The sequence below is a fragment of the Trichoderma ghanense genome (assembly GCF_004382785.1).
Source record: "Trichoderma ghanense strain CCMA-1212 chromosome Unknown scaffold_21, whole genome shotgun sequence".
Taxonomy (NCBI): domain Eukaryota; kingdom Fungi; phylum Ascomycota; class Sordariomycetes; order Hypocreales; family Hypocreaceae; genus Trichoderma; species Trichoderma ghanense.
The window spans coordinates 52,270-79,821 of NW_027395684.1; the positions used below are offsets into that span (position 1 = coordinate 52,270).

Here is a 27,552-nt window from a genome sequence, read left to right on the forward strand (position 1 = left end):
CGCCGGCCATGTCCCGCCACGGTGATGCTGTGACCCCGGCGATGCACCGGTACCTGCTCACCTTGTACCTTCTATACGTCACCCAGACTCTCTTCCTCACCTTACCAGGACTGCGACGGCTTCCATTCACCATTGCGTCGTCGCCCGCCATGGACGCCTTGTAACACAATGTCAAGTACCTGAACCTTGTATCAAATGCCAACGAGAGACACCCTGAGCTGAACTCGGAAGTCGCCCCGTCTTGACCGCCTGCCATCAGCTGGCGAGAGTCGAGCTGCCCACCCTGACAGCTGGCCGGAGAAACAAAAACAAGGTGAACGCCAAGTCAGGACGAAACAGCTGAGCAGTTTCTCTCCGAACTCGGCCCACAAGAAGAAAGGAAAGAGAAAAAAAAGAAACTTGAGCACATGAACAGTTGATCCGCATCCCCGGAATCTCGTGGTGCCGCAGTCTCGCATCCTCTCACACGCCGACAGCAGCACAGTCACAGTCACAATCGCCCCCCGAAATCCAGCACCTCAGATGGCCGACTCCGACGCCGGCATCTGGAAACTCCGCTGGGACACGGCCGTTGCTGAGGGCGCGGGATACCTTCTGGTCGCCGTCGTCTGCCTGGCCAGCGAGCTGCTGATCTGGGGCCTGAGCAGGACGCTGGCCGCCGCGGGGCTCGAGTTCTTCTCGACCATTGTCGGCATGGCGCTGGTTTTTGCCCTGAGCACCGCCTGCTGGGTGGTGTGGAAGCGGACGGACGACTTCTATCGGAGGTGGCTCAAGGCAAGGGTTCGTGACGCCTAATCGGTGATGGCCCTATGGGTTTTACTGTTTGCCCGGTGCGGCTCTTGATGTTTGCCCATGCTGATTCACGTGGGCTGTATACAGGTCGACTTTATCAATGCTCACCTCGGGGCGGGATTCGCCATTCCCATGATTATGCTGGACCAGGACGAGATGCTCAACGGCGGGGAGATAGGACGGGTGATTGGCTCATTCAGTGAGTGATCCAGCGCTTGGATGATAGAAGAGCCTCTACAATGGGTGGAACAAGGTGCCAGATGCTAACTGTTTCTTCTCCTCAATCTAGTTGCGACCAATATTGTCTCTTGGGTGGCAGTATTCCTCCTCTCCGTGGCCACGATTGGTGCAGTCACAAAACTAACCTCGCAGTCGCCCCCAAGGGAAGGCTCCGTCAGCTCGGAGAAGAGCGTTGCGCCCTCGTCGTCTGATGATGGCTCTAGTTCGGCCGAGTTTGAGGACAATGGTCAAACACAACAAGCTACAGGCAGTCGTGATGGACTCTTGCTTTCGATTCCCAGGGCTTCGGACGCTGAAAAACAAGAAGGCAGCGCCCCAGCTCAGGGACCCTTGAATCTCGGCGAACAGGCTGAAGCCCCTCGCGCCTACGTTGACGAGTCTTCAACATGGAGCTTCTTCTCGCGACACTTTCCGATTCTGCTATCGCTGGCGCTCGTGTTCACTGTCGGTATACCCCTTACCATCACCATACACGAGGAGCGCCTTTTCGATGGCTTTACCTTGTGGTTCATCTGGATATCCTCTGTCCGAGCCCAGCGAGCCTTCAAGCACTCTCAGATGTGCACCTTCTCCGCCCCCCTGAAGCGAGCCCTAGCAACGTTGATGAACCCGGTCCTACTAACCACCCTCCTCATGACGGGCTACACACGAGCCAAGGCTTCTGTTCTAGGACCTGGAGGACTCGCTAGGACGCTGCAGACATTCAGCGGAGGCACACACCTCTACGCCCTTTGGACGGCTGCCGTCAGCGGCGATGAGATACCCTCGAATCCCACCGGCTGGTTTGGCGCTGGCGATGCTGCCCTCTCCATCCTCGAATGCGGCATCCTCGCTTGGGGGTTCAAGCTGTCAGAATGCCGCCGCCAGATCTTCAGCCTGACCGGCCTTGTGGCCATCCTTCTGTGCACCGCAGCCGCCGCGACAAACGTCTTCCTCTCTGTCCTCGCCAGCCGCGCCATGGGCTTGCACGTCACCGAGGCGCTCAGCTTTGCCGCCCGCAGCACAACTCTTGCCCTGGCGAAGCCCGCCACGGAGGCGATTGGGGGAAACAGCCCCGTGAACGCGATGCTCGTGGTGAGTAACGGCATACTAGGACAGCTGGTGTACCCCTTTATCCTGGACAAACTGGGCGTGAGCAAGGAGGGCGACGGGGACGATGAGACGGGCATCGCAGAGAGTCAGCAGACGGTAACAACAAACGAATCCACCTCCGTTGAGGCGCCTTCAAGCAGCAACACCTCGCCTAGCACTAACACCTACATGCCCAACTCATGGCACCAAAGCACCTCCTCAACCGACAGCCCCGTCACCGTCGCCGCAGGCATCGCCATCGGCATCAACGGCGCCGCCATGGGCGTATCATACCTCTACGAAACGCGAAGCCGGGCAGCGCCCTACGCAGCGCTCTCCATGATGGTCTTTGGAGTCATGACGGTGGTTTTTACGACAGTAGAGCCGTTCAAGGGGACGCTCATCAGCCTGGCAAGTCGATGACGATTCGAGAGCACCGTTGACCTTTAAGCCTTTTGACGAACGATATGACTTGTTCAGGATACCATCGCACGCTGGCGCTTGAGGGGAGGATGGGAAATGGGATAGACGTGGAAAGGGACCATTGTCAGAGACTGTGGGAGGCGATTTGATTTCTGAATGTTTGGCATACCTAGTCTGCATTTCTGAGCATGTACCTGTGTTACATTACGGGTGGTTGACGGCTATTGCATTTACACTTTGCACGAAAGAATGTACAATAGACAGACGGAGAAAATGGAACAGACTGTGGATAAGGAGTGGACGAGGATGAAATCTCAGCTGGATGTATGGTATCAGGCAATCTGAGAGATGCGGATGGTATCTGGTTGACGAGATACGGTCGTAGCAGACAGCTCAGCTGCAATATGGATGCCATTTCAGCTGCAATGCATCGTCAGGGGTGTCTTACATGTGGTGACTTGTCGTCAGTTCGTGTCACTTTGCGATGATGCGACGCCTACGTGGTTTGTTGGCTACGCGTTGAAAGCTGCCTTTCCTCGCTCGAATCTTTGCCGACAAAGTAGATCATCATTGCTTCTCGGATTTTCATTACTTCTTTCCGCTTTGCTTCTCGTTCTCCTAAATTCTGGTATAATATAGTACACCTCCCCGTTTGCAAAATATCCCACCCCATCCTCAAACCTACTCCAACCTATTCACCCAGCCGTCAGCGCAACTACTCTCACAAACCCCATCAAAGCACCACCAAACAAATCACAGACACGAGTGAAGAAAGGAATGCTCACCTCTCAATCAAGTGCAGCCCACTCGCCGTCGAAACGACATCGCTCAGCTCGCCGACCTTGAGCGTAAACGCCACGTCCTCAAACTCCTTTTGCATCTCGCCGCGGCCGAAATAGCCCAGGTCGCCGCGCTTGCGGGCCGACGAGCAGTCGGACTCGGTGGGGGCGAGGTCGCCGAGGGAGGCGGCGCCGGAGCGGATCGTCTTTTCGTGCTCCTTGATGATTTTCATGGCTTCTTCCTTGGTGCGTGTGATTTCGGCCTATTCGCAATATCTTGTCAGCATCTTCCTCTCGTCCTCGTTTCCTTCTGTTCTCCCTTGCAGGTTTCGACGGAGGGCTTTCGGGGGGGCGGGGAACAGGGACATCCCGTACCTCACGCCAACTGCTCGGCCGACGGCTCTCGCGATGCTTGACTAGCAGGTGGGCGGCCCGGATCTTGCCCTCGGGGACGCCGGGCACGGCGCCGGGCCGGGAGCTGGCGCTGTGGTGGGCGGCCATGTAGAGCTTGAGCTTCTCGCTGTCGGTGCCGGCGGGGGGTTCCCAGCGCGAGGTGCGGTCGACGGAGTTGAAGTAGTAGGGGAGGTTCTTGGAGTTGGAATGGCGAACCTCCCAGCCTGGGGGGAGACCGGATTCAGCCTGGAAAGAGTGCGAAGATGGCGGTTGTTAGCGACGGGGGAGCTGAAAATGTAGGATAGTGTTTTGGGGGGGAGTATAGATGTGAGGAGGAGGCATGCATTGGGAGGTGTCGTGGATGAGGCTGTTTGGGAGAGAAAGAGGACGCACCATTGTGTCTGATGTCAGTAGATTTGTTCTGGCGATTGAGTTTCGGTTTGTGTTGTGTGAAGAAGTATGTTGTGTGTATGTCGTCCGCGATGAAGAGAGTCGTTTCGAGGTGGAGTTGGAACAACAGGCAGAGGACGGATCGATGGAGCTTTTTCAATGGCGCGGAGCCAATAGGATAGATGATGAACGTGTGCGGGGGAGACGAGGCTAAGAGACGACGGACGACGGTGACGACTGGAGCAGTGAAGCGCGGGCTGTTTGGCGGGCCGTGATGCTATGCTGTGCCTATTTGATGGGTAGCCCTGTCAAGGCATGGATTACTGTGATTGGCTGTTTAACCAATTTTACACTGATCAATGGAAATCAAGGCAGATTCATTACGTGCTGCCTCTGTGCCTTGAATTACTACATGACCACAAACAATGTCAACAAGGCAACACAAGAAACAGTTCCATGATGAATGTAACCCAGCCCAGTAAAAAAAAGAAAAGAAAAAAAAGCAGTGTGACCCTGATGACGTTTTAAAGGACCTCAGATGGGCGCTAGGCCGCGGTTGGTGCCTTGTTAGCGGCTGGGGTTTGTTGAATCACAGCGGGAGTGGTTTTTGACTTGGAACGCCCTTCTGGGGGGCTTCTGGGGATCACGGGGTGGACGGAGGGGGTCACGATGGGAATGGCGATCGAGGCTTGCGCAGGAGGGGATTCAGGGGGGGGGCGATTCACTGCGTTGTGTGTATCTCATGATGTGTCTTGTTGGAGTTGAGATTTAAGGCACGACGAGGTGGTGAAGCTATTGCTGGAGCATGTCTCTGAGAACTGGCAATGCTTGGCTACTAGGAGTACCTTGGTTCGTATGTTTGATTGATGTTCTCTTCAAGCTGCCGACTGCAACGGTCGTATTGTAGCCTCAGCGTAGAGATCCAGCATGGCAATCTCGAGTCATGCCAGTCACGGGACACAGCTGAAGGCCCAGAAGAATCCCTCAATCCCTCTCGTGAGCACTGCGACCCGCTCTCGCAGGGCTCGCAGCGTGCAACTCGGCGGCCCTCGGCCAGGCCACGGGCCAAGCCGCAGGCAGCATTAGGGTCTGACAAGCTGCCCGCTGATGATGCCACTCGGTCATACTCCCATGTTCTTCACTCAGTCATTACACCGATAGACTCATATGCTCACCCTACAGGCGGGTTGGCCGTCGCTGCTGACGGCGAGTCTCGCAGACTGTCACTGCAGGGCCGCGAGGTAGATTGTCATTCATGTTGTTCGATAGGGCCCAAGTAGATATGCTGAATTCAGAGTCTGTTTCAACAACCCATATTCACATACGATTGAGACTATCAGAGTCTACAAATCGGTCTTGCAGAAATATCATCGCCGATTTACATCCGTAGGGCTGAGAGCAGACGAAACAATGCGAGTCCGCTAAGCGAGGAGGAAGCGCCATCTCACGGGATTCAGCCGATGCGGATCTACACATCAGCCATGCAAACAGATGCATGTAACACATTGAGCACGTACTTATTTGCCCGGGCACATCCTCATGGCTCTGCCACCTACCTGACACGCTGCAAGGTATGTCTTCGCATTTCTTGGGCTCATGACATCCCGTGCGTCGTGTCTGGGCTGGGATGGAGCGCAGTCGTGGCGTGCATTCAGGGTAAGGGATCCGCGACAGAGGCTCCGGAGAGGAGATGTTGTTGACTGGAAGGTCGAGTAGGTATCAGCGTCCAAGGCTCATTCTGTGGCGCATCTTGAAGCTGTTCTGTAACTTTCTAGGCCAGAAAGCATCTGAAGGTCCCATGCTAAGCCGTTACGCGCTGCTCTGGAAGAAATGGCGCTCATCTCGGTGCTGCCGAGGCAGGTAACCGACGTGAAGACGCATCCGTCTAAGAACATTGAATGGTCTTGCTGCTCTGCCGGCAGCGCCACCACCAGCTAGCGACTGGAAGCCTCAAAGTTGCTCGGTAAGTATGTTGGGGTGTTCTCAAAGCATTCACGCTCTTGACAGAAGCTCGAGGCTTTGCCATGTCCAGACTAGACTCTGTAGATGTCTGTTTCTTAGGCGAGGACAAGGGCTACGCTCGCGAAGAGGCGCCATTGGACTCTGACCTTTCAAGCTTAACTTTAAAGCTCAATCGCCAGGTCCAGCCCTAAAGCGAAAATCAAAGATAACACCAGAATCGACGCCTACTGAGCACCTGGAATCAGCTGTCAGGAAGCAGGAGCTAGGTACCTAATAGGGCCCTTAAGAAGGCACCTGTTCCCTTGCTCAGCAGACTCCCGACTTCGACTTTTCCTCCACCTTCTCCCACACACACAGACAGGCTCGCACTCTGACTTCGTTACGGTCCAGCCAGCAGAAAAAGCAACTTTTCCCAAGCACGAGCATAGCTAGGCATCAGCTTCGCTCAGCATTTCTTGCTCTTTTTTACACCCCGTCCTCTTGTCAACTTTCGTCTGCATATCGCAGACCATCAATCAACATCGAAACCTTTGATCTCAGCTCGCCGCTGGCTCGCCTCCAGCAGACTCGACCCCAGTTGCCCAGTCAGCTGGAATCAATTGCCAGCACGCGCTACAGAGTGCCGCCAGACGCTACTGCCGAGCGCTCACAGGGGACCCTCCCCCACTACAACCATCCTGCTACCGGGGCCTGAGCCACTAGCCCACTCCTGCAAGGCTGCATCGAATCTGCCTAGCCTACCCTACCTACCTAGACCCAACCAACCGTCTTTTTCTCTTCGCAACCCGTCGATTGCTGTCGACCTGCCATCCATTACCAAACACGCTCGCGCGTCTTCGCTTTTTCTCCTCCCTGAGAAGAAGCAAACATTTACCATCTTATTCTTGGAACCCCTTGGATTTCCGGACGCGCACCCGCAAACCGCTGCAATGGCGAGCCCTCAGTCTACCGCGACCGACGAAGCCGGCCCCCGAAAGCTGGAGCAGATCACATTCCGCTTCTGCTCCGAATGCTCCAACATGCTGTATCCCAAGGAGGACGAGGAGCTGCGCAAGCTGCAGTTCACCTGCCGCACCTGCCAGTACACCGAGGACGCCCAGTCGACGTGCGTCTTCCGCAACGTGCTCAACAGCTCGTCTGGCGAGACGGCCGGTGTCACGCAGGACGTCGCCTCTGATCCCACGGTTAGTGATGCTTCCACTCCCGTCATCTGCCTTTCCTGCGGCACCCTCGTCTACTGCGGCACCTGCGGTGACCCCAGTATCTGCGATCCCGAGGACGGCTTCGACGACACGCTCTGGACCTTGAGCCTGTTCCAGGGCGCCTGGCTCTCGTCCGGCAACAGCAGCGAAGACGTGTTCGAGGACGACGTCGACTTGAGCGACTTGAGCGACGCGGAGGAGGACGAGTCCCCGCGGACCAGCCTCGGCAGCCACGGCTTGTGCGAGGAAGAACCCAACGCATGCAACCTTGCGTAAATGCACATTGCCCCATCGGCTGCCCGCGGCCTCCCACGACGACCTATACGGGAGCAAGGACCTTCACCTGTATAACGACACAGCACATGGATCCCACGGTTATTATCTTTTACTCTGGCGTTTTGTTGCGCCTACTGCCATCGGATACCCTTTTGATTCTGGATTGCATTTACTTTGCTTTCTGCATCTTGCCCAAGATGGACTGGCTGGCTGACTGAGTGCTCATTGTTTCGCTTTCCCCGACGACAGCTCCCGCGATCCAACAAGGCGTGCCCGAAATGCAATCATCAAGAAGCCGTCTTCTTTCAGTCACAAGAACGCAGTGCTGATACCGGCATGGTGAGCGCCCGCCCCCGCTGGTGCCCTCCTACCCCCTTTGCCCTGGGTTGTTGGTTAACATGGTTGGGGGCCAGAAACTGTTTTACGTCTGCTGCGAGTGTGGTCACATTTTCGATTAGAGATGCCTACGCGAGTCACTCACGGATTACGAAGAGACGAGGCTATATAATGCAAGGGAAAGAGAAAAGGCGAAGAAACAAAGACAGAAAGAGGCACGACAGAAGAGAGAACGAGAGGAAAGGGAACGAGAGGCAGGTGAACGAGAGGAAGGTGAAACAGAGGAAAGTGGGAGGGAGGAGAGTGAAGGCGCTTGAAGAGGTCCGGCTGGCGATGTGGTGTTTTGTTTATTCTTGATTGTTGGTTTGGTGTTTTACTACCTAATAATGGCTGGCTGGCGTCAGGAGGGGGGAGCTGTACGGAAAATTGTCACTTTCAGGGCCTACAAAGTACCAGGATTGCACACGGCATAGACGACTGACGAACGAGGCTAATGGCGTTGAGGGGATGCGTTTACGGTTTTGTCAGGCCGGTGTGGTATCACGCCGTGCCAGGATGCCATGCAACGGCCTGTTTTACCGACCTTTTCAGTCCTTGTATAACAAGCGAACTTGATATGGCCGCTCGCTCTTTCGATAGCTCATATATGTAGATCAACGTTTGTTGCGCACGCCAAGATGGCAGTGCACCGTTGTCTTATTGTTTCTCTTATTGTGAATGTCTCGTCTCGTAAAACGCCGTGTAGAGTATATGCCGCCAGAGAGTTTGCTTCGTAATCGTACATGATCCAGCCTCGTACAAGGGACGATGTCGGTTCCTGTGCATAGGTGTTTTCGACATGTATCCAGTCCCATTCCCTTATCTTTTTACTTTTTCTCCTTCCTCCCGTCGTCTCCCTTCCTCCATCCCATCATCTTCCCATCCCCATCTTCCTCCTCACCCTCCTTCTTCTCAACGTCTACGCCTGCATCGGCGCCATGGACAGAATCTTGCTCCACTTCTTGCGCTTGAGCTCGGCGCCGACGACGCCGTTGATGCGCGTGCCGACGGGGTCGCCCGACTTGTTGAGCAGGACGCAGGCGTTGTCGTCGAAGCGGACGACGGTGCCGTCGCGGCGCTGGGTCGGGTAGCGGGTGCGGACAACTACGGCGTGGCGGATGTCGCCGCGCTTGACCTTTGCGGCGGCGGAGATGCCGGCCATGCCAGAGGAGGAGGAGCCGCGCTGTTCTTGGACGACGACGACGATGCGGTCACCTGTCGCGGTGTTGTGTTAGGGTCGGGGATCGGCGAAGGGACACGTTGGGGAGGGATGTAGGCAGTACCTATTCTGGCGTGACGCTTTTGGCCGACGACGAGGGCGCATTCAACGAGGGCGGCGCCGGAGTTGTCGATGCAGTTGAGCATCGTCTATGAGAGTAAGTAGTGAGACAAGAGGCAGAAAGAGAGGAGAGGGAGAGGGAGATGTGTCGTCAATAGGAGTGCAAACCTTGAGTTGAATCATCGTGACGGGCGCCTCCTTTGCGTGGAGGCTGTGACAGACCAACAGCAGCAGGTACAAGCGTCTTATGCAGAGCTCATCCAATCCACCATTTCAAGGTCATCATCGCCAAAGCCCACCTTTGGAGTTTTCGACGCTTTTTGACATCACGTGCTTCGACTGCAGCTAGTCGCATCAAAATGTCTCTGATCGCTGCTGGCTAATCCTCGGGGCTTCATCTGACAGGGTCTGGATCTTGGTTTTTTGCTTGTGAGGCGGCTGAAGAGGGTAAAGACGGGAACGCAAAACTGGAGCCGGCCAACATGCATCTCCATCCGTCGCCCGGACAGCCAGAAAAATGCGGCATGGGGGGTCGCTGTTTTGGATGGATCAAATCAATGGCTGTGAGTCTGCCCGTCTATTTTGGTGCCAGTGTTTCTTGTCTGTGCCTCTTTTGGCTGTTGTTTTCTTCTGCAATTTTCCATTGCTTTATTTTTATTCGTACAGCTGGCCCCCCCTGCTAGTCGCTGGAATCGGGCAGCCAACCAGAGGCTTGTTGAGGCTGGTTCGTTCCTGCAAGGCGCCCCTTTCGCTCTCACGCTCACTGGCAGCCGGCAACCTGAGCCTTCACTTCTTTCTCACGTTCATGAGCTGAGCTGTCTACCTATTCACAGCCTCGCCTTTTCTCCTCCTCCTCCTTCTTTGCCCTTTGCTCTTCTCCTGCTTATCCCTCGCTACACCGTGATTGACTCATCACTTCCACTCTTCATCCTTCTCCTTTGCCCCGTTTATTCGAACTCGCCACTCCACGGCGCCATTTCCCTCAGCTGGCCGGATAGGGTAGCTGGCAAAGTTATGACGTCGAGACGCTCCCGGTGACAGAGACCTTCTTTCGACGGCGCAACTCGCTCCCGTGCGCTTCGAGCTGCGATTCTCATCGGAGGAGCGCCTCCAAAAGCAGCAGGTTGAGAAAATTCAGGAGGGATTTACGGAAACGCCCTTTGTCGTGTGTTTCATCCGTGGCCGCAGCCGACAGACGAGCCGTGGGAACCAGAGTGATGAGGGAATCGTGAAGTCTCTCTGTCCGCTCCTTGAAACCGCCTGAATAGCTGTCGCCAACCGACAGAAAACCCCTCATTATCTCCCGGCTCTCTGTCGCCTTTTGGTTGGGGTTTTCAGCTTGGCTCATATTCCGAGGACACATCTCCCCTGGATTGACATGCCGCCCTCCAAGGCTGCCGGGGCAACGGCCAAGAAGCAGCGGTTGACGCTGGCCCAGCTCGCTGCTTACGACGACATCCTCACCGATGCACTCGTCGACCATGTCAGTGAAACCCGCGCGCGAGTTGCATGCTCAAGGTGAAGCTGTTCGACTGGCTAACCTGTTGCCCGCTAGGCTTTTTATTGGGCTACGGTCCCCAAGAACCGCTCGTCATACCATCCGTCTCGGGGCATCCGGGAGGGCGAGGTCGCCAAGATTATCCAGGAAGACGTCATTGTCAACAAGGATCTCGAGGCGGCCGAGAAGCGCCTGTTGACGTCGGTGGACGGCCTCAAGAGGTTCGTCAGCGGCCTGAAGCTGGAAAAGGAAAAGACCGACTTCGTGCACCATCTGCGACGATATCTGCGCATCTACATGCCCGACTGCCCCTGGGAGGTCAGCACCACCAACCGGTACACCATTGTGACGCACGAGGCCTGTGTCATTGCCCGACGATACATCAAGCGCAACGAGACCATCAAGTACCTTGCCGGCATCCAGATCAACATCACGCCCGAGGAGGAAAAGGAAATCACGGTGCGCAAGAAGGATTTCAGTATCGTGGTCAGCTCGAGGAAGAAGTGCACCAGCTTGTTCATGGGGCCGGCGCGATTCGCCAACCACGACTGTCGCGCAAACGCGAGGCTCATGACCACGAGCCAGTCCACGATTGAGATTGTCGCGTCCCGGCCCATTGACGTCGGCGAGGAGATTACGGTCACGTACAGCGACTGCTACTTTGGCGAGAACAACTGCGAGTGCCTGTGCCGAACGTGCGAGAAGGAGCTGAGGAATGGCTGGGCGCCCGCGGATGGAGCGGTGAATGTCAAGGTCAGCGTGGAGGAGGACGAGTCGAAAGAGACGTACTCTCTGCGGAGGAGGCGAAGAGACGACAGCATCGGCGGCTCCTCGCGGACGCCTTCCGTGACGCCCGACATGCGACCGCGCATCTACAAGACGAAGCCGAAGACGAAGATGCGAGACGCTCAGGAGACGTCTGCCATTCCGACGCCGGCGCCAGAAGCGACGCCGCGCGGGCGGAAGCGAAACATGGAGGCGATTGCGACACCTCCCATCACACCAGCCAAGAGGCCCAAGTTTCTGTCCGAATCATCAGCCATCTCATCGAACTCGCTCTCGCTTGCTAGCAGAGTCGCGAGCGGTGACGAGTCGCTGAGCACCAGGAGTGCGACTCCGAGGGACGCGGATGCTCCAGAGGCGACCATCGCGTCTCCAGCAAAGGAAAGCCCGCAGCCCGAGATACAGACGCAGACGCCGCCGAGCTCCTTTTCACTAGACACTTTAGACGACACGAAGAGCGAAGAGCGACAAGATTATAAAGAGCCGGCCAGCACTACCGTGGAGCCCGTCTCTCCCCAAAGCATGGGCAGCCGTGCCTCTCCCGACGCGATACCGACGCCGATGCCGATGCCGCCATCGGTCGTGGCTCCAACTCGCACAGTCCCTCGGCCGCCGCGACTGATGACCATGTCCATTTCCTCCATCCTCAACGATGCCTCGCCTACCGACGATTCACCGGAACTATTCTATCCCTTTACGACGAGACGAGTGGCGAGTGAACCTGCGGTAGTGTCGACAGTTGAGCTCATTTCTAGACCAGAAGACGTACAGAAGGAACAGGAAGAGGAGCAAATACTGCCGGAAATCAAAGTTGAGACGGAGATTGTTGTAAAGACGAACATTCAGACCGAGCCTGAGAGTAAAGCTGAAGGCGAAGCCGAGTCAACTATAGAGGTAGCAACGACCATTACCGAAAAGCCAAAACGCCGCAAGCGACAGGACGCACCCATTAAGCAAACAACAGCACCGCCTCCAGCTCGGACACGCACACCGGGCGATTATGTGCTGACCCCACTACTCCTCTCGGAGCCCGACATGGCTTGGATTCAGTGTACCAACTGCAGCAGCTACTTTGTCCAGCAAAATGCCTACTTCACGCGGTCGTCTTGTCCGAGGTGCGAGCGGCACTCGAAGCTGTACGGCTATGTGTGGCCCAAGACGGACAAGACGGGGCCCATGGATAAGGAAGAGCGAATACTCGACCACCGGATGATACACCGCTTCCTCGACTCGAATGACGAGCGGCGGGCGAGAGGCCGGAAACTGCTGAGCGCGAGTAAAGACACTGAGGAAGCGGATGCAGAGAGGGGCAGGGCGTCTAGGAGAGGGTCCAACAAGGCGGTTGACGGGAGCGAGAAGGAAGGGAGCGAGAAGGAAGAGAGCTCAAGAGTGCGGCGTAGTGGCCGTGCGAGACGGATGAGCAGCAAGCTTGCAGAGTGGTAATGTATTGGTTATATATGGACTGTAACGTGTGCGACGGGCAGCAGCGTTGCCGACCTTCTGCTGCTTGCCTTGGGTGTTTTGATTACTTTGACACGCGATCGATGGACGGGATGATTCGCCGTACATGTAGGTGCGTTTGGCGTGAAGAATCTAATTAGGTAGTAGATTTATATATCGTGGATCTGCCCACTAATGCCTGGTCTGATGGTTGTACTCGGGCATCACAAGGTTATTCATTGTTTAATGCTGTGCAACAAGACATGCATAACTGGGTGGCAGGGTCTGGGACCTGGTGACGAGATGCCCCGTATCAGACAAACAGCAGCACCACAAGAATTACATGTAATCGATTCAACGCTGGAGACGCAGCCGCTGTTTGCTGACCAAAGACGATCCATGAGGGGAGAACCGCGGCATCATGTGGCCTTTATATTGAAAGGATGGCTGGATGGGTTTTTCGACAGTGAGTATTATGTACCTTATTGTAATGGATGGACCTCACTCTGCGGATCCCCCCTGTTCTCTGACTGGGTGGTCGCGCGACATGCTGGCCTTGAACACGATTGGCTGGGGGTGGACGGCCCTTGTGGCTTGTCTCAGATCAACGTCAACTTCTGGGGTCACTGGATTGTTGACGTAGGGCATTTGGTTTCTTCCTCTTTCATCATCATCTGGGGATTGTTTTCAGGGGACTTGAAATCTTTTGTGAGTTTGTTTGGGAATTGATTTTTTTCTCTTTTTTTGGTGAGTGTTGGTTTGGTCATGGGTCGACTGACTGACTGACTGTGTTGCAGGTTGATAGCCCGGGAAATCCAAAGTCGGCTGCGACGATGATAACTTCTCATTTCTTTTCTCTGCTCTGTAAGTTTTTGTTCAAAGATGGGGAAGACCAAGTTCGACTGTTTCAGTGGCCCGGGGATTCAAAATCTCACTGGGCTGAACTGACCGCCAAACGATGACGAAATGACTGATTGATTGCTGACCTGACCCTTGCTTCAACCTCCAGTCGCCCTGAGAGCGCACGCAGCCCCGTCGTCCTCGTCGCTGCCAGCAGAGGTCGTCCTCAAGGGGGACTGCTCCCGCGACGGGCTCGTGTACGACTGCGCGAGGAACGGGCTCGTCTGGACGGCGGGCGCGGTGCGCATGAACCACGTGCAGGTCGTCGGGTCGCACAACAGCTACCACGTCGAGGCGCCCAAGGCGGAGCGCGACCTTCAGAGCGCGGCGGCGCCGGCGGCGATTGACTTGCAGTATTCGCACGCGGGGCTGGACGTGCAGCTCGAGTATCTGCATTTGCGGAATCTAGAGTGAGCTGCCCTTATAAACCAGCGGTTGGCGATGGAGGAAGTGAAGCGTTGATGACTGACGATTGTGGGAATGGATGTAGGCTGGATTTGCTGGCGGATCCGGATGGAGGCATGTATAGCGAGCCGCTGATTCGGAGGCTGGCCGGCTTGGGCGTGCCGAATGATCCTCTGCTCAAGAAGAAGGGGACAAAGGTGCTGCATATACCGGACGTGGACTACCACACTACGTGCTCGACGCTGGTGTCGTGCCTACGTATCATCAAGAAGTGGATGGACGCTCATCCGGACAGCGTGCCCCTGCCCATGATGATGGAGTTCAAGACCGCTGAGAAACTGGGCGAGCGGCTGGGCGGCGCCAAAGTGATTCCCTGGACGACGGAGCTGCTGGACATTGTGGACGCGGAGATCCGGCAGGTGTTTGACAGGTCGCAGCTGATTACGCCCGACGACGTGCGGAGGGACGGGCTGACGCTGGAGGAGAGCATATTGAAGTATGGGTGGCCGGACCTGGATAGCGCGAGGGGCAGGATCTTCTTTTTGATGGACAATGGGCCGGTGGGGGATGTGCGGGATGCGTATGTTGAGGGGAGGAGGAATTTGGAGGGGAGGGTGTTGTTTACGAATAGTCAGCCTGGGCAGAGCGATTGCGCGTTTCAAAAGGTGAGTTTTTTTTTTTTTTTTTTTTTTTTTTTTTTGATATTGGAGAGATGGGATGCCCCTCCCCATGGTTGTTGGTGGTGGATGCTGACGATGGCAGCTTAACGATCCTTCTACGGACGCGGCGGTCGAGTTCATCCAGGAGCAGGTAAAGGCAAACTACTGGGTGCGCACCCGGGCGGACGAGCCGCTGGTTACGGTTGTAGAGCACAGCTGTTCGACGGAGAGGCGGGATCGGGCGCTGCGCTCCGGGGCGCACGTCGTGTCGACGGATTTCGCGGCGTTTGGGATGAGTGCGCGCTGGGGGTGCGATTACGCGGTGAGGTTGCCGGGGGGGAGGGGGGCGAGGTGTAATCCTGTTCTTGATGTTTTTGGGGGGTGTGAGGGGTTGTTGGAGCCGGAGGAGTATACGGAGAATTGATGGAGGAGAATCTCCCTATATGATGTGAGTTGTTGAAGGGGAAGATGTCGTGAGTTGTTGTGAGAAGAAGGGGATGATGTTGTGATGATGTTTGCAATAGGGCGGATTTAGAGACAAAGGTAGAATGATGTACACTTGTCAACGAGAAATGACTTGAACACACGTCAAAGAGAAAATACCCAAGGAATCAATGTATGAAGATGATGCTCATTTGTGATTGAGGGACTTCATCTTCTCTGGCATGTCCATCATTTGTGAATATTCGACGGAGGATGCGATGTGTGGGATTCGAGCGTGCTCAGCTACATAAGACAGCAGAAGTGGACCAAAGTCAACAAAAGGGCGTCATTGGTCTAGGGGTTAGGATTCAACTCTTCCATTAACACGAAAAGTTGAGGCCCGGATTCGAGTTCCGGATGACGCAAGATCAAAAATATTTTTTTCTTAGCCGCTCTCTTTTATTTTTTGCTTCTCACTAATATCTTCTCCTAAGAACTGTCTCTTGAAATGTTATTATTTTTTTACGCAAGTCTATTGTCGTGTCAGCGGCCTTGTAGGTAGTAGAGATACCTACCTTGTACATGGTGATCGCGGGGAAACGTGCTGTGAACGTGGAATGTGGGGGCGGGGGAAGTTGGGATATTCGGGACCGCAACTCGTAGCTTTTGCTTCGATTGCTCGGTAAGTTTCCGGACATTGACTCTCACGTCTGGTGTTGAATCATTGACCATGGAACCATATGTGCTTGTGATATGTCACCTCATCTTCCCACTGGTGCCTGCAGGCGTCACTCATCTTTATGCCGAGCCCGACATCGCTGACGAGCCCCGCCATCTTGACTAACATCATGTCCACTACCAGTAACTCACCGGGTGAACTCTCTGCCAGGATCATCACAACTTCATGATACATCGCCCAAGAGCTTCACCATGTCTGAAGAGAGTGCCCCCAAAATCCTCGTCCCCGCCACAGAGGCCCGCCGCCTCGTCCAAGACATCCTCAAAGGCAACGGCGTGTCCCCAGACAATGCCGCCATCATCGCCCGCTGCCTCGTGGCCGCGGATCTCCGAGGCGTCGATACGCACGGCATGAACCGCATCCCGTCTTACATGGAGCGTATCCGACAGGGCGTTCTGGATGCCGGTGCGCAGCCGCAAGTGAAGCAAGTGACGCCCGTTGTTGCGCAGGTCGACGGACGGAATGGCTTCGGATTCGTGGCGGCTCACATGGGCATGGAGGCGGCCATCGAGGCGGCAAAGATCTACGGGATTGGGCTGGCGAGCGTGAAGCACTCGAACCACTTTGGGATGAGCGCGTGGGTGGTGCAGCAGGCGCTCGACGCAAACATGATGAGCCTCGTCTTTACAAACTCGAGTCCGGCGCTGCCTGCGTGGGGAGGCAAGGAGAAGCTCATGGGCGTGTCGCCCATTGCATGCGGTGCGCCAGGGAAGGGGGACATGGAGAACTTCATCCTCGACATGGCGCCGTCGGTGGCGGCGCGGGGCAAGATTTACAAGGCGAAGCGAAGAGGCGAGAAGATTCCGCTCGACTGGGCTCTGGACAGCGAGGGCCGGCCGACGGACGACCCGGAGGCGGCGCTCGGGGGCGTGATGCTGCCGATGGGGGGGCCCAAGGGGTCCGCGCTGGCCATCATGATGGACGTCTTCTCGGGGGTGCTCTCGGGGTCTGCGTTTGCGGGCCACGTGACGAATCCGTATGATCCTTCGCGGCCGGCGGACGTGGGACACTTTCTGGTGGCGGTGAAGCCGGATTTGTTCATGGATTTGGAGGAGTTTCGGGGCCGGATGGAGTATTTGTATAGGCGGGTGGTGGGATCGGAGAAGGCGGCGGGGGTGGAGAGGATTTACTTTCCGGGGGAGATTGAGCAGTTGACGCAGAGGGAGAGGGAGAGGAGCGGGATTCCGCTTGTGAGGGCCGAGATTGATGCTTTGAATGAGGAGGCGACGAGGGTTGGTGCTGCTGAGCTGAAGTTGTAAGGGGAGTGAGTTTTTGAACCATGACACTGTTGAGCTGTGGTGTGTGAACCGAGCTGTCTGTAGTGATGCTGCTGGACGTGGGATGAAACTTGTTATACGCGATGAAGCTATCGTGGGCTGTGTTTTTCAAGCATACATATAGAGTGTATGCAGCGCGGGTGATTTTGGCTCGGTCAGCTTTTCCCCGATTCGTCCCCCGCATTTGCGCATTCAGCTGCTGCTGAGCCTGCAAGCTCTGTACGACGACGTACGGAAGAAGGGATGTTGCTCAAACATGCTGGAAATGGAAATAGACTACAGCCTGCTTCCAATAACTGTCCAGCAATTTCAAATACTGCAGTAGCTTTGTGATAGAATGTGTAAGCGATACGTGAGACATTACACAATCCCCAGCTATCTCTCGACTCAATTTCGACATCTTACAGTAGCTCCAATTCTGCCGTCCTTATCAGCGAATGCTTGGCGGGGTACACGCCCGGCTTTGGTGATGCAACGCTGATATCAGTTCTGTGCCGTGACGATATTTCGTCTACTCCGGCTGTTGTCGAAAATTAACCCTAAGACGGCCAAGAGGGGGTTGTAAAAAGCTTCAGTAGAGGGAGAGTTGTTGAATATTCACACTGCTGCAACAACTTGATTCTCATGAACCCCAAGATCCAGGCCCTTGACCTGATCCTGCACCACCAGCATGCCCCTCCACCTCCCCACGCCAAAGTTCCTCCATGGCCTCCCCTCCAACAGCATCCGCATCATCGCCATCCTCATCGCCGTCAACGCCCTCGTCTGGATCGCCGTCGGCATCGTCCTGCACTTCCACCCGGCCCTCATCTCGCCCGCGGCGCTCTCCTACGCCCTCGGCCTGCGCCATGCCCTGGACGCGGACCACATCTCGGCCATTGACCTCATGACGAGGCGGCTCATCGCGTCCGGACAGCGGCCCGCCACCGTGGGCACCTTTTTCTCGCTCGGCCACAGCACCATTGTCATCATCACGTGCATTGTCGTGGCGGCGACGAGCGGCGCGCTGAGGGAGCGCTTTGATGGGTTTCAAAGGGTGGGCAACATCATCGGGACGAGCGTCAGCGCGGCGGTGCTCATCATCCTGTGCTTGGGCAACGGCTGGGTGCTGTACAAGCTGGTCAAGCGGCTGAAGGAGGTTCTCGCGCAGCGGAGACGCTTCGACGCCGGGCAGGGCGAGGTGGATGCCGCTGGGGTTGCTGCCGCGGCCTATGCGAATGACCAGCTGCAGCTCGAGGGGGGCGGGTTCATGATCAGAATGCTGAGGGTCATGCTGAAGACGATTGATCGGCCGTGGAAGATGTATCCGCTGGGCGTGGTGTTTGGGCTGGGCTTTGACACGAGCTCTGAGATTGCGGTGCTGGGGATTGCGAGCATTCAGGCGGTTCAGGGGACGAGCATCTGGCTGATTCTGATTTTCCCCATTTTGTTTACATGTGAGTTTTCCTTTGACTTGGGTTGAGTTTGTCTGGAATTCTGACTTGGTGTCTTTCTAGCGGGCATGTGTCTTGTGGACAGCACTGACGGCGCGTTGATGATGGCCTTGTACACGTCCAAGGCTTTTTCCCGAGACATTGTGGCGATCTTGTACTACTCCATTGTTCTGACCGGCATCACGGTCGTGGTGTCTGCTTTTATCGGTATCATCCAGGTATTGTCGCTGGTGCAGAACGTGGCGGATCCGGCGGGCAGCTTTTGGGACGGGGTGTCTGCTGTTGGTGACCATTTCGACATCATTGGAGCGAGCATATGCGGGCTTTTTGTCATTGTTGGAATCGGGTCTGTTTTGGTATACGGACCGTGGAGGAGGCGGATGGAGAGGAGGAATATGGCTGTTTTGGCGGACGAGGAGGGTGAGGATGGGGGAGATGAGGTTGAGAGGGAGGCGCTGCCGCCGAGTTTGGAGCAGGGGGGGAGTCCAAAGACGGCGAGTGCGCAGGTTGCTGTTGTTTAACGTCGCTGAGTCTACGGCCTTTTGCATATCAAGTCTCCAGCGCATATGTTGTAGCGGTTTGTCAGTCGACGAGTTTACGCCTCGAGTTTCCTGCTACAGCATCTGCCGTATGCTTCGCTTACGTCTTTGAGCCTGTGTCGAAGCCATACTCAGAAGAGAGCCTCTTTGCCATTGCTACGATGCTCTGGATGAATTACCCAGGGTGTTTGTATTCCTCCTAGTAGATAGAGGAATCTCGAGCATGTAAACAAACATCCTGACTCAATGTCATGCCATGGCAACCCTCGAGGCAACCGTCACAGTACACAATGGCAACTTTGTGAGAGCCCAGACTGCCACAAGTTGTACAGCAGCAAGCCTCAGCGCCATCCATAGCTAGTCAAGTATCATGAATCGATAAAAATAAAACGACGCACTTCACTATCAACCAGCTGATTCGGCCGCACAGTATCACCACAACAGCAGCCATCAAAATGCCACCAGAAAAAACTGCGACTGTGGTGAATATTCTTCCCTCTTTCGCCCGGCTTCGGAGGCAACCTGATAAGCCTGATAGGAAAAAAGCTTATTGCCATGGCCGGCCTTCTGGAAACGCCCAAGAAGGAAACCGCGTCCGCCGCAGCTGCTGGTAAGGCGCCACCGCCCGTCTTAGTCATATCCAGCGAAATTCTGCCTCGAGGCTGCGTCTGCCTGCGACAAATTGCACCGTCTGTCCTTTTCCCCGACATCAAGTCCAGGACTATACAAGACTCACTCGCCGAACTGTGCAAGACGGTGCCGAATATGCGGCTTCTGGCTATGCTCAATGTGACGATGCGGCACAATTCAGCCTCGTTCCCCCCGCGCGCGTCGTTTCGCATTCAGCCCTTTCGGTTGGTTGCCTGCCAACGGCCTCCCTATCTTGACCGTCTATTCCTGGATACAACCACAATTGGAAAGGCTCTCCCTCTGATTGACTGATCGCCCTCTTCCCCCTTCCCAACGGCTCCAGAGAGATAGACGAAAGAGACAGCGATGGTCGAGCTGCCACGTGTTTGGCGAGTCTGCGCACTGTCGCGCGGCACTGGATGGTGGGGAATCGCGCTGGTGTGGCGGCTGTCAGGGTATTTGCATGTCTCGCGAGTTCCCCCCAGAGGTTGAGCGACGTCTGACGGCGATCGACGCCCTCAGGCTTTTGCTCAGCGGCCCGAGTACCGTCTACTTGGAGGTACAACGGGCCTCCTTGACGAGCACCGCGTCGCGTTTGCGCCTCTCAATGTCGGGGATGCCGCTACTTGCGATTCCTGGCCCCTTGGCGGCGCCGGTTGCTAGACCAGGAGGACATTCCATTTGCTCGAGGTTCCTAGTGGCGGCGCCTCGATTGTGTTGAAATCTTTCACAGTTGCCATTCCTTCTTCTCCCGGGCACGTTGTGAATGCTTTGCCCAAAGTCCGAGTTTCGGGTATGAAGCGGGATGCATTTGTGTCTAATAAGCGGCATGCGTTGACACAGTGACGCTGCCTTGCGGGAGGATTTTCGGTATTGGACCACCCTTCGGAAGGCGTCAAATGCAACTGGTCGAGCATCTCCCGAAGGAGAAGGTAGCTCACAAGCACCTTTGCTTCTTCTGCACATTGGGGGCACATGGACGGCAACTGGAAGAGAGGTATAGGACAACTCTGGCTCTCGACCGTGAGTCCAGTCAAACCAGTCCTGCGCTCGAAACGACCAGACAAGTCCAGGCCATGTTTAGACCGCCCGGCGTCGGAAGGGTGGCAATGTTGATCCTAATGCGGGCTACTTCGCAACCGCGCAACTAGCTGCCTTTCACATCATCCCTCTTTTGTCGGATCAGCCTGGAAAACGAGCCGTGAGACGCAAAGAGCCAGACAACGCTTGCGATGCACTGCGCTGCTTGGGCCTGCCATGGTGGTCAGCACAAGACGCAGTCAGAGACCGTGATAGGCCAGACACTTCCTCACGATACCCTCTGCATGCCGTGCTCAACGCTTGGCCTCTGCTCTTCGCCCTCGCAATCCCGCTTCCTGAGAAGCATGCTGATCAACAATGCGATAGGCAGCTGTCCCCCAAGATGGGTGGATTGGACCCTGAAAAACAAAAGGAGGGACCAAAATCCTGAGCCCTCCATCTCATCCCGCTAGACAGTTGGCGGCTGTGGGCCCTTGCGGTCAGGGGGAACGTCGGACCCCACGGATTCAAGCAACGATTCGGTGGAGACGCTTGCTGCTGTGCCGGACCGGACAGAGATGCTACCCCAACCTGTGCATTTATCAGCCAGAGAAAGCTTTGTTCTGTGAGAGCGAAGGCGTGATTATAGATATGGCTTTTGCACGCCACCAGTCCGAATTGCATGGCTGACAAGACACAGTACACTCTTACATGCACACGCACCTTGCTCGGGCTTCAATGGCTTTTGCCCAGCATCTTCCGGCAAACGCTTAGCTCTTCGTAACGGAAGTTTTGGACAACCTTGGCTAGAGCAACATGCGAGGGGCACTCGTGTGACAAGAGGCCTTCATGCAGATAGATCCTTCAGCAGCAAGGTCTGCCCAAAATCAAGCCCCAACATTTGATGGCTATATACCAAAATTAGGTGTTGACCCCAAAGCCTTTCGCAACTGGACCGCGAGTTCATTCACGGATGGCGGCCTGGAGCTGGGTTCGGTGGAAGGACTGGCTCCCGCGGCGTGTTCGCCTTGGGATGTCTTCTCCATACAGTATCCAACTCGCAGGGCCCACGGCGGCTTCCCAACGTCGGCCGATAGCGCACCCCACAAAGTACAGATCTCGAGTCCTTGCGGCTGCAGCTAAGATTGGGTCTAGCAAGGGTCTAGAGGCCTCTTTGTCCGATATGTCACACAGCTGTCCATCTGCTGCCGTCGGTGTAGTCGCAAAGCCACGCCCAGTTAGCCTCGACACTCCGGACACTTTAGGCATGGCAAAAGGTACTGGGTTTGAGGCGAGAAGAGAAAGTTTTGGAAGAATTTGGACCGAGTATATATTGCCTCTGGCCCCCCCCCCCCTATCTCGTCTGTTGTCCTGTTTTTTTTTTTTTCTGTATGATTCCCTTGTCAATTTGTGTTGTGTTTTTCTTCTCTCCCTCATCGTTGCGTGCTGCTTCTTGACAAGTTCACCTGTCACTCCTTTTGATCAGACGAACTTGCTGTTTTCGATACCCAGCGATAGACTATAGACCACCATGCACGGTTACAGCTCCTCCGAAGAGTCGGACGACCCGCGTCGTCCGCGCTCGCAGCCAGCCTCGTCAGGCAGCAACCAGGACCAGAAGAAGAAGCGGAAGAAGAGACTGCCTCCGCAGCAGACCATCAACAGACTCTGGAAGAGGTTTTCGAACCGCAAGTTCCACAAGGCGGTTTCGGTGCTTCCCTTTGACCCTGTCGTGGCACCTCGATCCGGGCTGGATCGCCCCAACGAGCTCCTCTCCGAGGGTTACGAGCGCGCTGCCGAGGAATGTCGGCGCAAGGTGCAGAAGATTGTCCAGGAGTGCAAGCGGGTCAATATGAGATACCGTGACCCTGGTTGGGATCTGGTAAGTAGCCATCGGAATCTCATCCTCTTTATCTTCGCCTGATCTTGGGCTAACACTTATTCAAGGACTGGGACCTCAAGTATGAAAAGGGCAACACCCTCAACTACATCGGAACCGAAAAGTTTGAGATTTCCAAGGCCACTCTTCTGGGCTCCAAGGCGGTCGTGCCCAAGGCCGTCAAGAGAGTGCACGAGATTTTCGAAAATCCCACATTCATGAAGGACGTCAAGGGCAGCGATGTCAAGCAGGGCGGCCTGGGAGACTGCTGGCTCATGTCTAGCCTGACTGCGCTGGCAAACGTCGAGGACGGCGTCCCGCGCTGCTGCGTGGCCTACGATACCAGTAAGAGAAATACGCGCTCATACTGTATGCGGTGGCGATGCTGACTTTTTTTTTTCCTTAGAAATCGGTATTTACGGATTCCTCTTCTACCGAGATGGCGAGTGGGTCTACTCGATCATCGACGACAAGCTGTACCTCAAGTCCCCCTGCTGGGACTCGCCTAGCATGCAGCGGGACCTTCTCCAGCAAATCGACCGCGAGGACGTCGAGACCGTCTACAGGAAGACGTACCAGACCGGCTCCAAGGCGCTGTTCTTTGCCCAGTGCAAGGACCAGAACGAGACCTGGGTGCCGCTCCTCGAAAAGGCCTACGCAAAGGCCCACGGCGACTATGCCTCTCTTTCCGGCGGCTGGATCGGCGAGGGTCTGGAGGACCTCTCCGGTGGCGTCACCACCGAGCTGCTCACCTCCGACATTCTGGACCTCGACGCTTTCTGGGACAATGAAATGTCCAAGGTGAACAAGGAGTTCATGTTTGGCTGCTCGACGGGCCTCTTGGACTACGGCTACGGCCAGCGCGACGGCATCAGCGAGGCACACGCCTACGTCGTCGTGGATGCCCGCACTCTCAAGTCGGGCCAGCGGCTGGTGAAGCTCCGCAACCCGTGGGGAGAGATCCGCAAGGGCCTCTGGGAGGGTCCGTGGAGCGACGGCTCCAAGGAGTGGACCACCGAGGTCCAGGAGGAGCTGGGGCACAAGTTTGGCAGCGACTCGGTCTTTTGGATCTCCTTTGAGGACCTGGTCCGCAAGTACACGCACTTTGACCGGACTCGCCTGTTCAGAATCGACGACGACTGGCGCTGCTGCCAGCGATGGATCGGGGTTGACGTCCCGTGGAAGGCTGATTACCACGAAAAGTTCCGCGTCAAGCTGACCAGGGACTCGCCCTTCATCCTGGTGCTGGCGCAGTTGGACGGAAGATACTTCAAGGGTCTCCAGGGCCAGTACAGCTTCCGCCTGCACTTCCGCCTGCATCACGAGGATCGTCCCGACGCGGAGGATTACATTGTGCGATCTCACGGCAACTACTTCATGAAGCGATCGGTTTCGGTCGAGCTCCCAGATCTCCCTGCCGGCAACTACACCGTCTACCTCAAGGTCACTGGCCAGCGCGACAGCCAGCAGCCGTCCGTCGAGGAGGTGGTCAAGCGGGAAGCCAAGAACAGGGTCGAGAACGAGAAGCTCGCGCAGGTTGGCTACGCCTACGACCTGGCGCACAGCAAGGCCTGGGAGCACATGGAGAAGGTGGCCAAGATCCGCAAGCAGCGAGACCAGAAGAAGGCCTCTGCGTGCCGCCAGGAGGAGCGTCGCAGGCAGTGGGAGAGGCGCCACATCAGCCGCGACATAAGCAAGAAGCAGAAGAAGAAGAATACGGAGAAGAAGGAGCGCAAGAAGGAGGCCAAGCAGGCTGCCAGGAGGGCTGTGGAGGAGGCTAAGAAGGTGGAGGAAGAGGTCAAGCAGCCGGCCGCCGTCGAGATCAAGGAAGGCCTCCCGACCCCGTTGACTCCTTGTGGCAATGGCAAGGATCCCATGGACGCGGCCATTGAGGCCATTGGCGTGGCCAAGATGTCGCTGGACGATGGCTCCGACTCTGATTCCAGTGCTTCTCCCACGGATACCCCCAAGTCGGAGGATGCCATCATCTTCCCTTCGAACGAGAAGAAAGAAGATGTGCCTCCCGCCACGGAAGATGCTGCTGCTGCTGCTGCTGAGGAGAAGAAGACAACGCCGCCTCCGCCAGCCGCAGCCCCAGCTGCAGTCACCCCGGCAGTCGAAGACTCCGACTCCGACGGAGACTCGTCCGACTCGCCCGTCGAGGACTGGGAAGAGCTGTACAGCAGCGACGACTACACGCGCAAGCCGCGCCAGTTCCCGTACCCCAGCCCCCCGCCGCGGGACGACTACGACACGGAGGAGGAGAACATGCCGACGCCGTGGAACGCCGTGTGCATCGTGGGGATCCGGGTGTACTCCAAGGACCCGGACCTGCAGCTGTCGACGGTGATGGAGGGCGGGGAGCTGGACGGCATGGGGGAGAAGGGCCAGGCGGATCTGGACGACGCGCAGAACAATGCGGGTGGTGTGGGGATTACGGAGGAGAATGGGGGAAGTAGCGGCGCTGCTGCTGCTGGGCTTTGTGTGCGATGAGTTTTGACTTTATGATTTGAGTGGGAGTTGTCCTCTTTTGCGGGTTGATTGGTAACTTGAGCTTTGAGCTTTGGATTTGCGTCTGAGATTGAACTTTTGGATTTTGAGATTTCAACTTGAGGGTTCTTGGTTTGTGGTTTTTGGTTTGCTATTTGGGTTTTGTTAAGGCGTGTTTCTTTCTTTCTCCCTTTTGTTTATGAGATGATGGATCGCTGTGCGATGATTCGAACGCCACTCTTTCTTCTTTAGAGGGTACAGAGATAGAGATTGATTTGATGCCACTCTATTATAGACTTGTTTGTCGAGGATACTCGGATTAATATAGCGCTTTGGCGTATGATTATGATTACCTATCCATGTTGGCTGTTTAGAATGACTGTGCTTTGTGATAGATGGCTATCCTATGATGTTCTGTCTCTGAATTTACTTGACTTGGTGGTGTAGATGATTCGTGACATGTTGCCTTTGTTGACGATGGCGTGTATCAGCACCTCATTATAGCTGCTACGACTGTCCTGTGTGGAGACTTGACACCAGGCCTTTATCCATGGTCATGCATTTTAAGAGCCATGGCAAGTCGATTCCGGCTGCTCCTCCGACGCAGCAGAGTCAAGTCACAGACCCCCACCAAGCTTCAGGAGTTTCAAGTTCGAGGAGTACATGTGTTCTGCGCTTCAACAGCAAAAGGGGGGGGTTTAAGATGTGGCGCTTCTTTTCTTGCAGGCCGAAGCTCCAGGGACAAATTCTCAAAGTTTGTAACGTTGGGGTCTCTTGCACGCTCAGATAAGAGTCTACTGGTTGGCATCTTGTGTGCTCCTGCATTGTGTCAATGAGATTATTTGCTTGCCTGTGGATGACTTGGGCGATGTGGATGATTTACGTTTGAAGTGCACATGTAGGTGGTTGTGATGGGTGGTATATATCACAGATGGAGATGTACGAGCAATACCGTTGAGAGAAGCGGCTATATCCGAGCACAAGAGTACTCCTTCCACAAAAAAACTTTCCGTCAAGAATGTAAATTCATTTGTCAGATATAGTTGAATCAAAAACATCCGGTGTTTTTGAACAGAGGCAGTATTCGAGTCTTTGAGCTAGCAGCTCCTTTTGTTATCATTATGCCTCATCCTCCTTCCCCTACTCCCCTTTGACTATCTAGAAATACTAAATTGAGCAGGAAAAAGAAAGTTCATTTGTTGGTTTTGAGAGTCTGATAATTTTGACCCCCGCTTGAGAACAGCTCCCGTCTGCACAGCACTGAGTTTCTTCGAGCAGGTTCCTGGCTACTTACCGGCGGCTCTCCTCTCTTCCCTTCTCATCTCAGTCTACGAATCCCGCTCGCATCTATCTAAGCAAAAACACGTCGGCTCAATATGGCTGCCCCAGAGTCCGACCAAAACTCCCGACGCCGCACTCGCTCACACACATAAACAAGCAGTTCTACGCCCAACCTCATCACCACCCTCTTCGTCTGAGACAACAACGCACGATCCATGCTGCTGCTCAGCAACCAAGTCGAATCACCAGGTCCAATCGACCTTTCACTTCTAATCACCTCCTATCAAGCAAATGTCACACAGAGAGAGAGAGACCTGGACTATATGCGCGCCTCCTCCCCCAAGAGCAAATATCAAACCGATGCTCCAAATCCAGTGAAGCCGATAATCAGGGCTGGGTCATCTATTAATGCACCTACTACAAGGCGCGAGCTCGAAACCCCCCCCTGAGACACACCCTCAAATACACCCTTGAAGGCAAAACAAAACCCGCAAGGTAATCACAAGGGCGTCGTCACACTCCCGAAACTCGCAGAGAAGCTGGGAAGCTCGTCTGGAACCCGAACTCGAAGGCGCCCTCCCTCGAGACGCTCAAGAGCAGATTTAGAACGTGTGAGTGCGCTCCGTCAAGGAGCCGGAGGTAGCCGTATGGCGAAAACGGCTTGCTCCTATAAAAAAGGCATGATTTACTTGTTTCTTCGTTCCGACGAGGACCGCCCTGAGGAGCTGCTGCTTCAGGGGAGGCAAACGGCGGAAAAGGGGGAATGCCTGGTCATGGTTCGGGAGCCTGGTAGGATCCGCTCACACACCCGAGGTGGTGGGAATGACGAGTTTTGAACCGTGACTCCGAGGACGTCATGAAGGTTCAGGCAGACTATGATTGACACCCGGCTTTTATGACGAGATGGAACAATGATGCAATGGCATTTTTCTCTGGAGGGCCGCCGAACGAAGTCGTGATGGAGTCGGTTACCC

At 55.5% G+C, this 27,552-nt stretch overlaps 11 protein-coding genes across 11 annotated transcripts; 8 read left to right on the forward strand and 3 right to left on the reverse strand.

Moving 5' to 3' along the window:
• Positions 1–522: 522 nt before the first annotated feature.
• Positions 523–2,526, forward strand: CCMA1212_010013 (uncharacterized protein; the record flags this gene model as incomplete). The annotated part of the gene is made up of 3 exons (XM_073707069.1): positions 523–780; positions 880–991; positions 1,082–2,526. 3 exons carry the CDS (start codon positions 523–525, stop codon positions 2,524–2,526), a joined length of 1,815 nt encoding a protein of 604 aa, XP_073554398.1.
• A 781-nt stretch (positions 2,527–3,307) lies between these two features.
• CCMA1212_010014 (uncharacterized protein) lies at positions 3,308–4,094 on the reverse strand (the record flags this gene model as incomplete). The annotated part of the gene is made up of 3 exons (XM_073707070.1): positions 3,308–3,568; positions 3,681–3,944; positions 4,092–4,094. The coding sequence occupies 3 exons, from the start codon at positions 4,092–4,094 to the stop codon at positions 3,308–3,310; spliced, it is 528 nt and encodes a 175-aa protein (XP_073554400.1).
• A 2,485-nt stretch (positions 4,095–6,579) lies between these two features.
• On the forward strand, positions 6,580–7,986 carry CCMA1212_010015 (DNA-directed RNA polymerase II subunit RPB9; the record flags this gene model as incomplete). The annotated part of the gene is made up of 3 exons (XM_073707071.1): positions 6,580–7,234; positions 7,778–7,867; positions 7,942–7,986. Coding segments are annotated over 3 exons (789 nt in total), but the record flags the coding sequence as incomplete, so codon positions are not given.
• Positions 7,987–8,822: 836 nt separating this feature from the next.
• On the reverse strand, positions 8,823–9,365 carry CCMA1212_010016 (54S ribosomal protein L38; the record flags this gene model as incomplete). The annotated part of the gene is made up of 3 exons (XM_073707072.1): positions 8,823–9,118; positions 9,187–9,271; positions 9,351–9,365. The coding sequence occupies 3 exons, from the start codon at positions 9,363–9,365 to the stop codon at positions 8,823–8,825; spliced, it is 396 nt and encodes a 131-aa protein (XP_073554451.1).
• A 1,195-nt stretch (positions 9,366–10,560) lies between these two features.
• CCMA1212_010017 (Histone-lysine N-methyltransferase SET9) lies at positions 10,561–12,906 on the forward strand (the record flags this gene model as incomplete). Its single annotated transcript, XM_073707073.1, has 2 exons — positions 10,561–10,665; positions 10,738–12,906. The coding sequence occupies 2 exons, from the start codon at positions 10,561–10,563 to the stop codon at positions 12,904–12,906; spliced, it is 2,274 nt and encodes a 757-aa protein (XP_073554390.1).
• Positions 12,907–13,636: 730 nt separating this feature from the next.
• On the forward strand, positions 13,637–15,291 carry CCMA1212_010018 (uncharacterized protein; the record flags this gene model as incomplete). Its single annotated transcript, XM_073707074.1, has 4 exons — positions 13,637–13,767; positions 13,913–14,213; positions 14,294–14,873; positions 14,971–15,291. Exons 1-4 carry the CDS (start codon positions 13,737–13,739, stop codon positions 15,289–15,291), a joined length of 1,233 nt encoding a protein of 410 aa, XP_073554445.1. The 5' UTR covers positions 13,637–13,736.
• Positions 15,292–16,220: 929 nt separating this feature from the next.
• CCMA1212_010020 (putative oxidoreductase) lies at positions 16,221–17,288 on the forward strand (the record flags this gene model as incomplete). Its single annotated transcript, XM_073707075.1, has 1 exon — positions 16,221–17,288. One exon carries the CDS (start codon positions 16,221–16,223, stop codon positions 17,286–17,288), a length of 1,068 nt encoding a protein of 355 aa, XP_073554377.1.
• Positions 17,289–17,928: 640 nt separating this feature from the next.
• Positions 17,929–19,287, reverse strand: CCMA1212_010021 (uncharacterized protein; the record flags this gene model as incomplete). Its single annotated transcript, XM_073707076.1, has 2 exons — positions 17,929–18,798; positions 18,856–19,287. 2 exons carry the CDS (start codon positions 19,285–19,287, stop codon positions 17,929–17,931), a joined length of 1,302 nt encoding a protein of 433 aa, XP_073554376.1.
• On the forward strand, positions 17,977–19,260 carry CCMA1212_010022 (High-affinity nickel transport protein nic1; the record flags this gene model as incomplete). The annotated part of the gene is made up of 2 exons (XM_073707077.1): positions 17,977–18,742; positions 18,803–19,260. 2 exons carry the CDS (start codon positions 17,977–17,979, stop codon positions 19,258–19,260), a joined length of 1,224 nt encoding a protein of 407 aa, XP_073554375.1.
• Positions 19,288–19,833: 546 nt separating the features above from the next.
• Positions 19,834–20,220, forward strand: CCMA1212_010023 (uncharacterized protein; the record flags this gene model as incomplete). Its single annotated transcript, XM_073707078.1, has 1 exon — positions 19,834–20,220. One exon carries the CDS (start codon positions 19,834–19,836, stop codon positions 20,218–20,220), a length of 387 nt encoding a protein of 128 aa, XP_073554374.1.
• A 2,239-nt stretch (positions 20,221–22,459) lies between these two features.
• CCMA1212_010024 (Calpain-9) lies at positions 22,460–25,300 on the forward strand (the record flags this gene model as incomplete). The annotated part of the gene is made up of 3 exons (XM_073707079.1): positions 22,460–22,810; positions 22,876–23,152; positions 23,214–25,300. The coding sequence occupies 3 exons, from the start codon at positions 22,460–22,462 to the stop codon at positions 25,298–25,300; spliced, it is 2,715 nt and encodes a 904-aa protein (XP_073554381.1).
• Between the last annotated feature and the right edge of the window lie 2,252 nt (positions 25,301–27,552).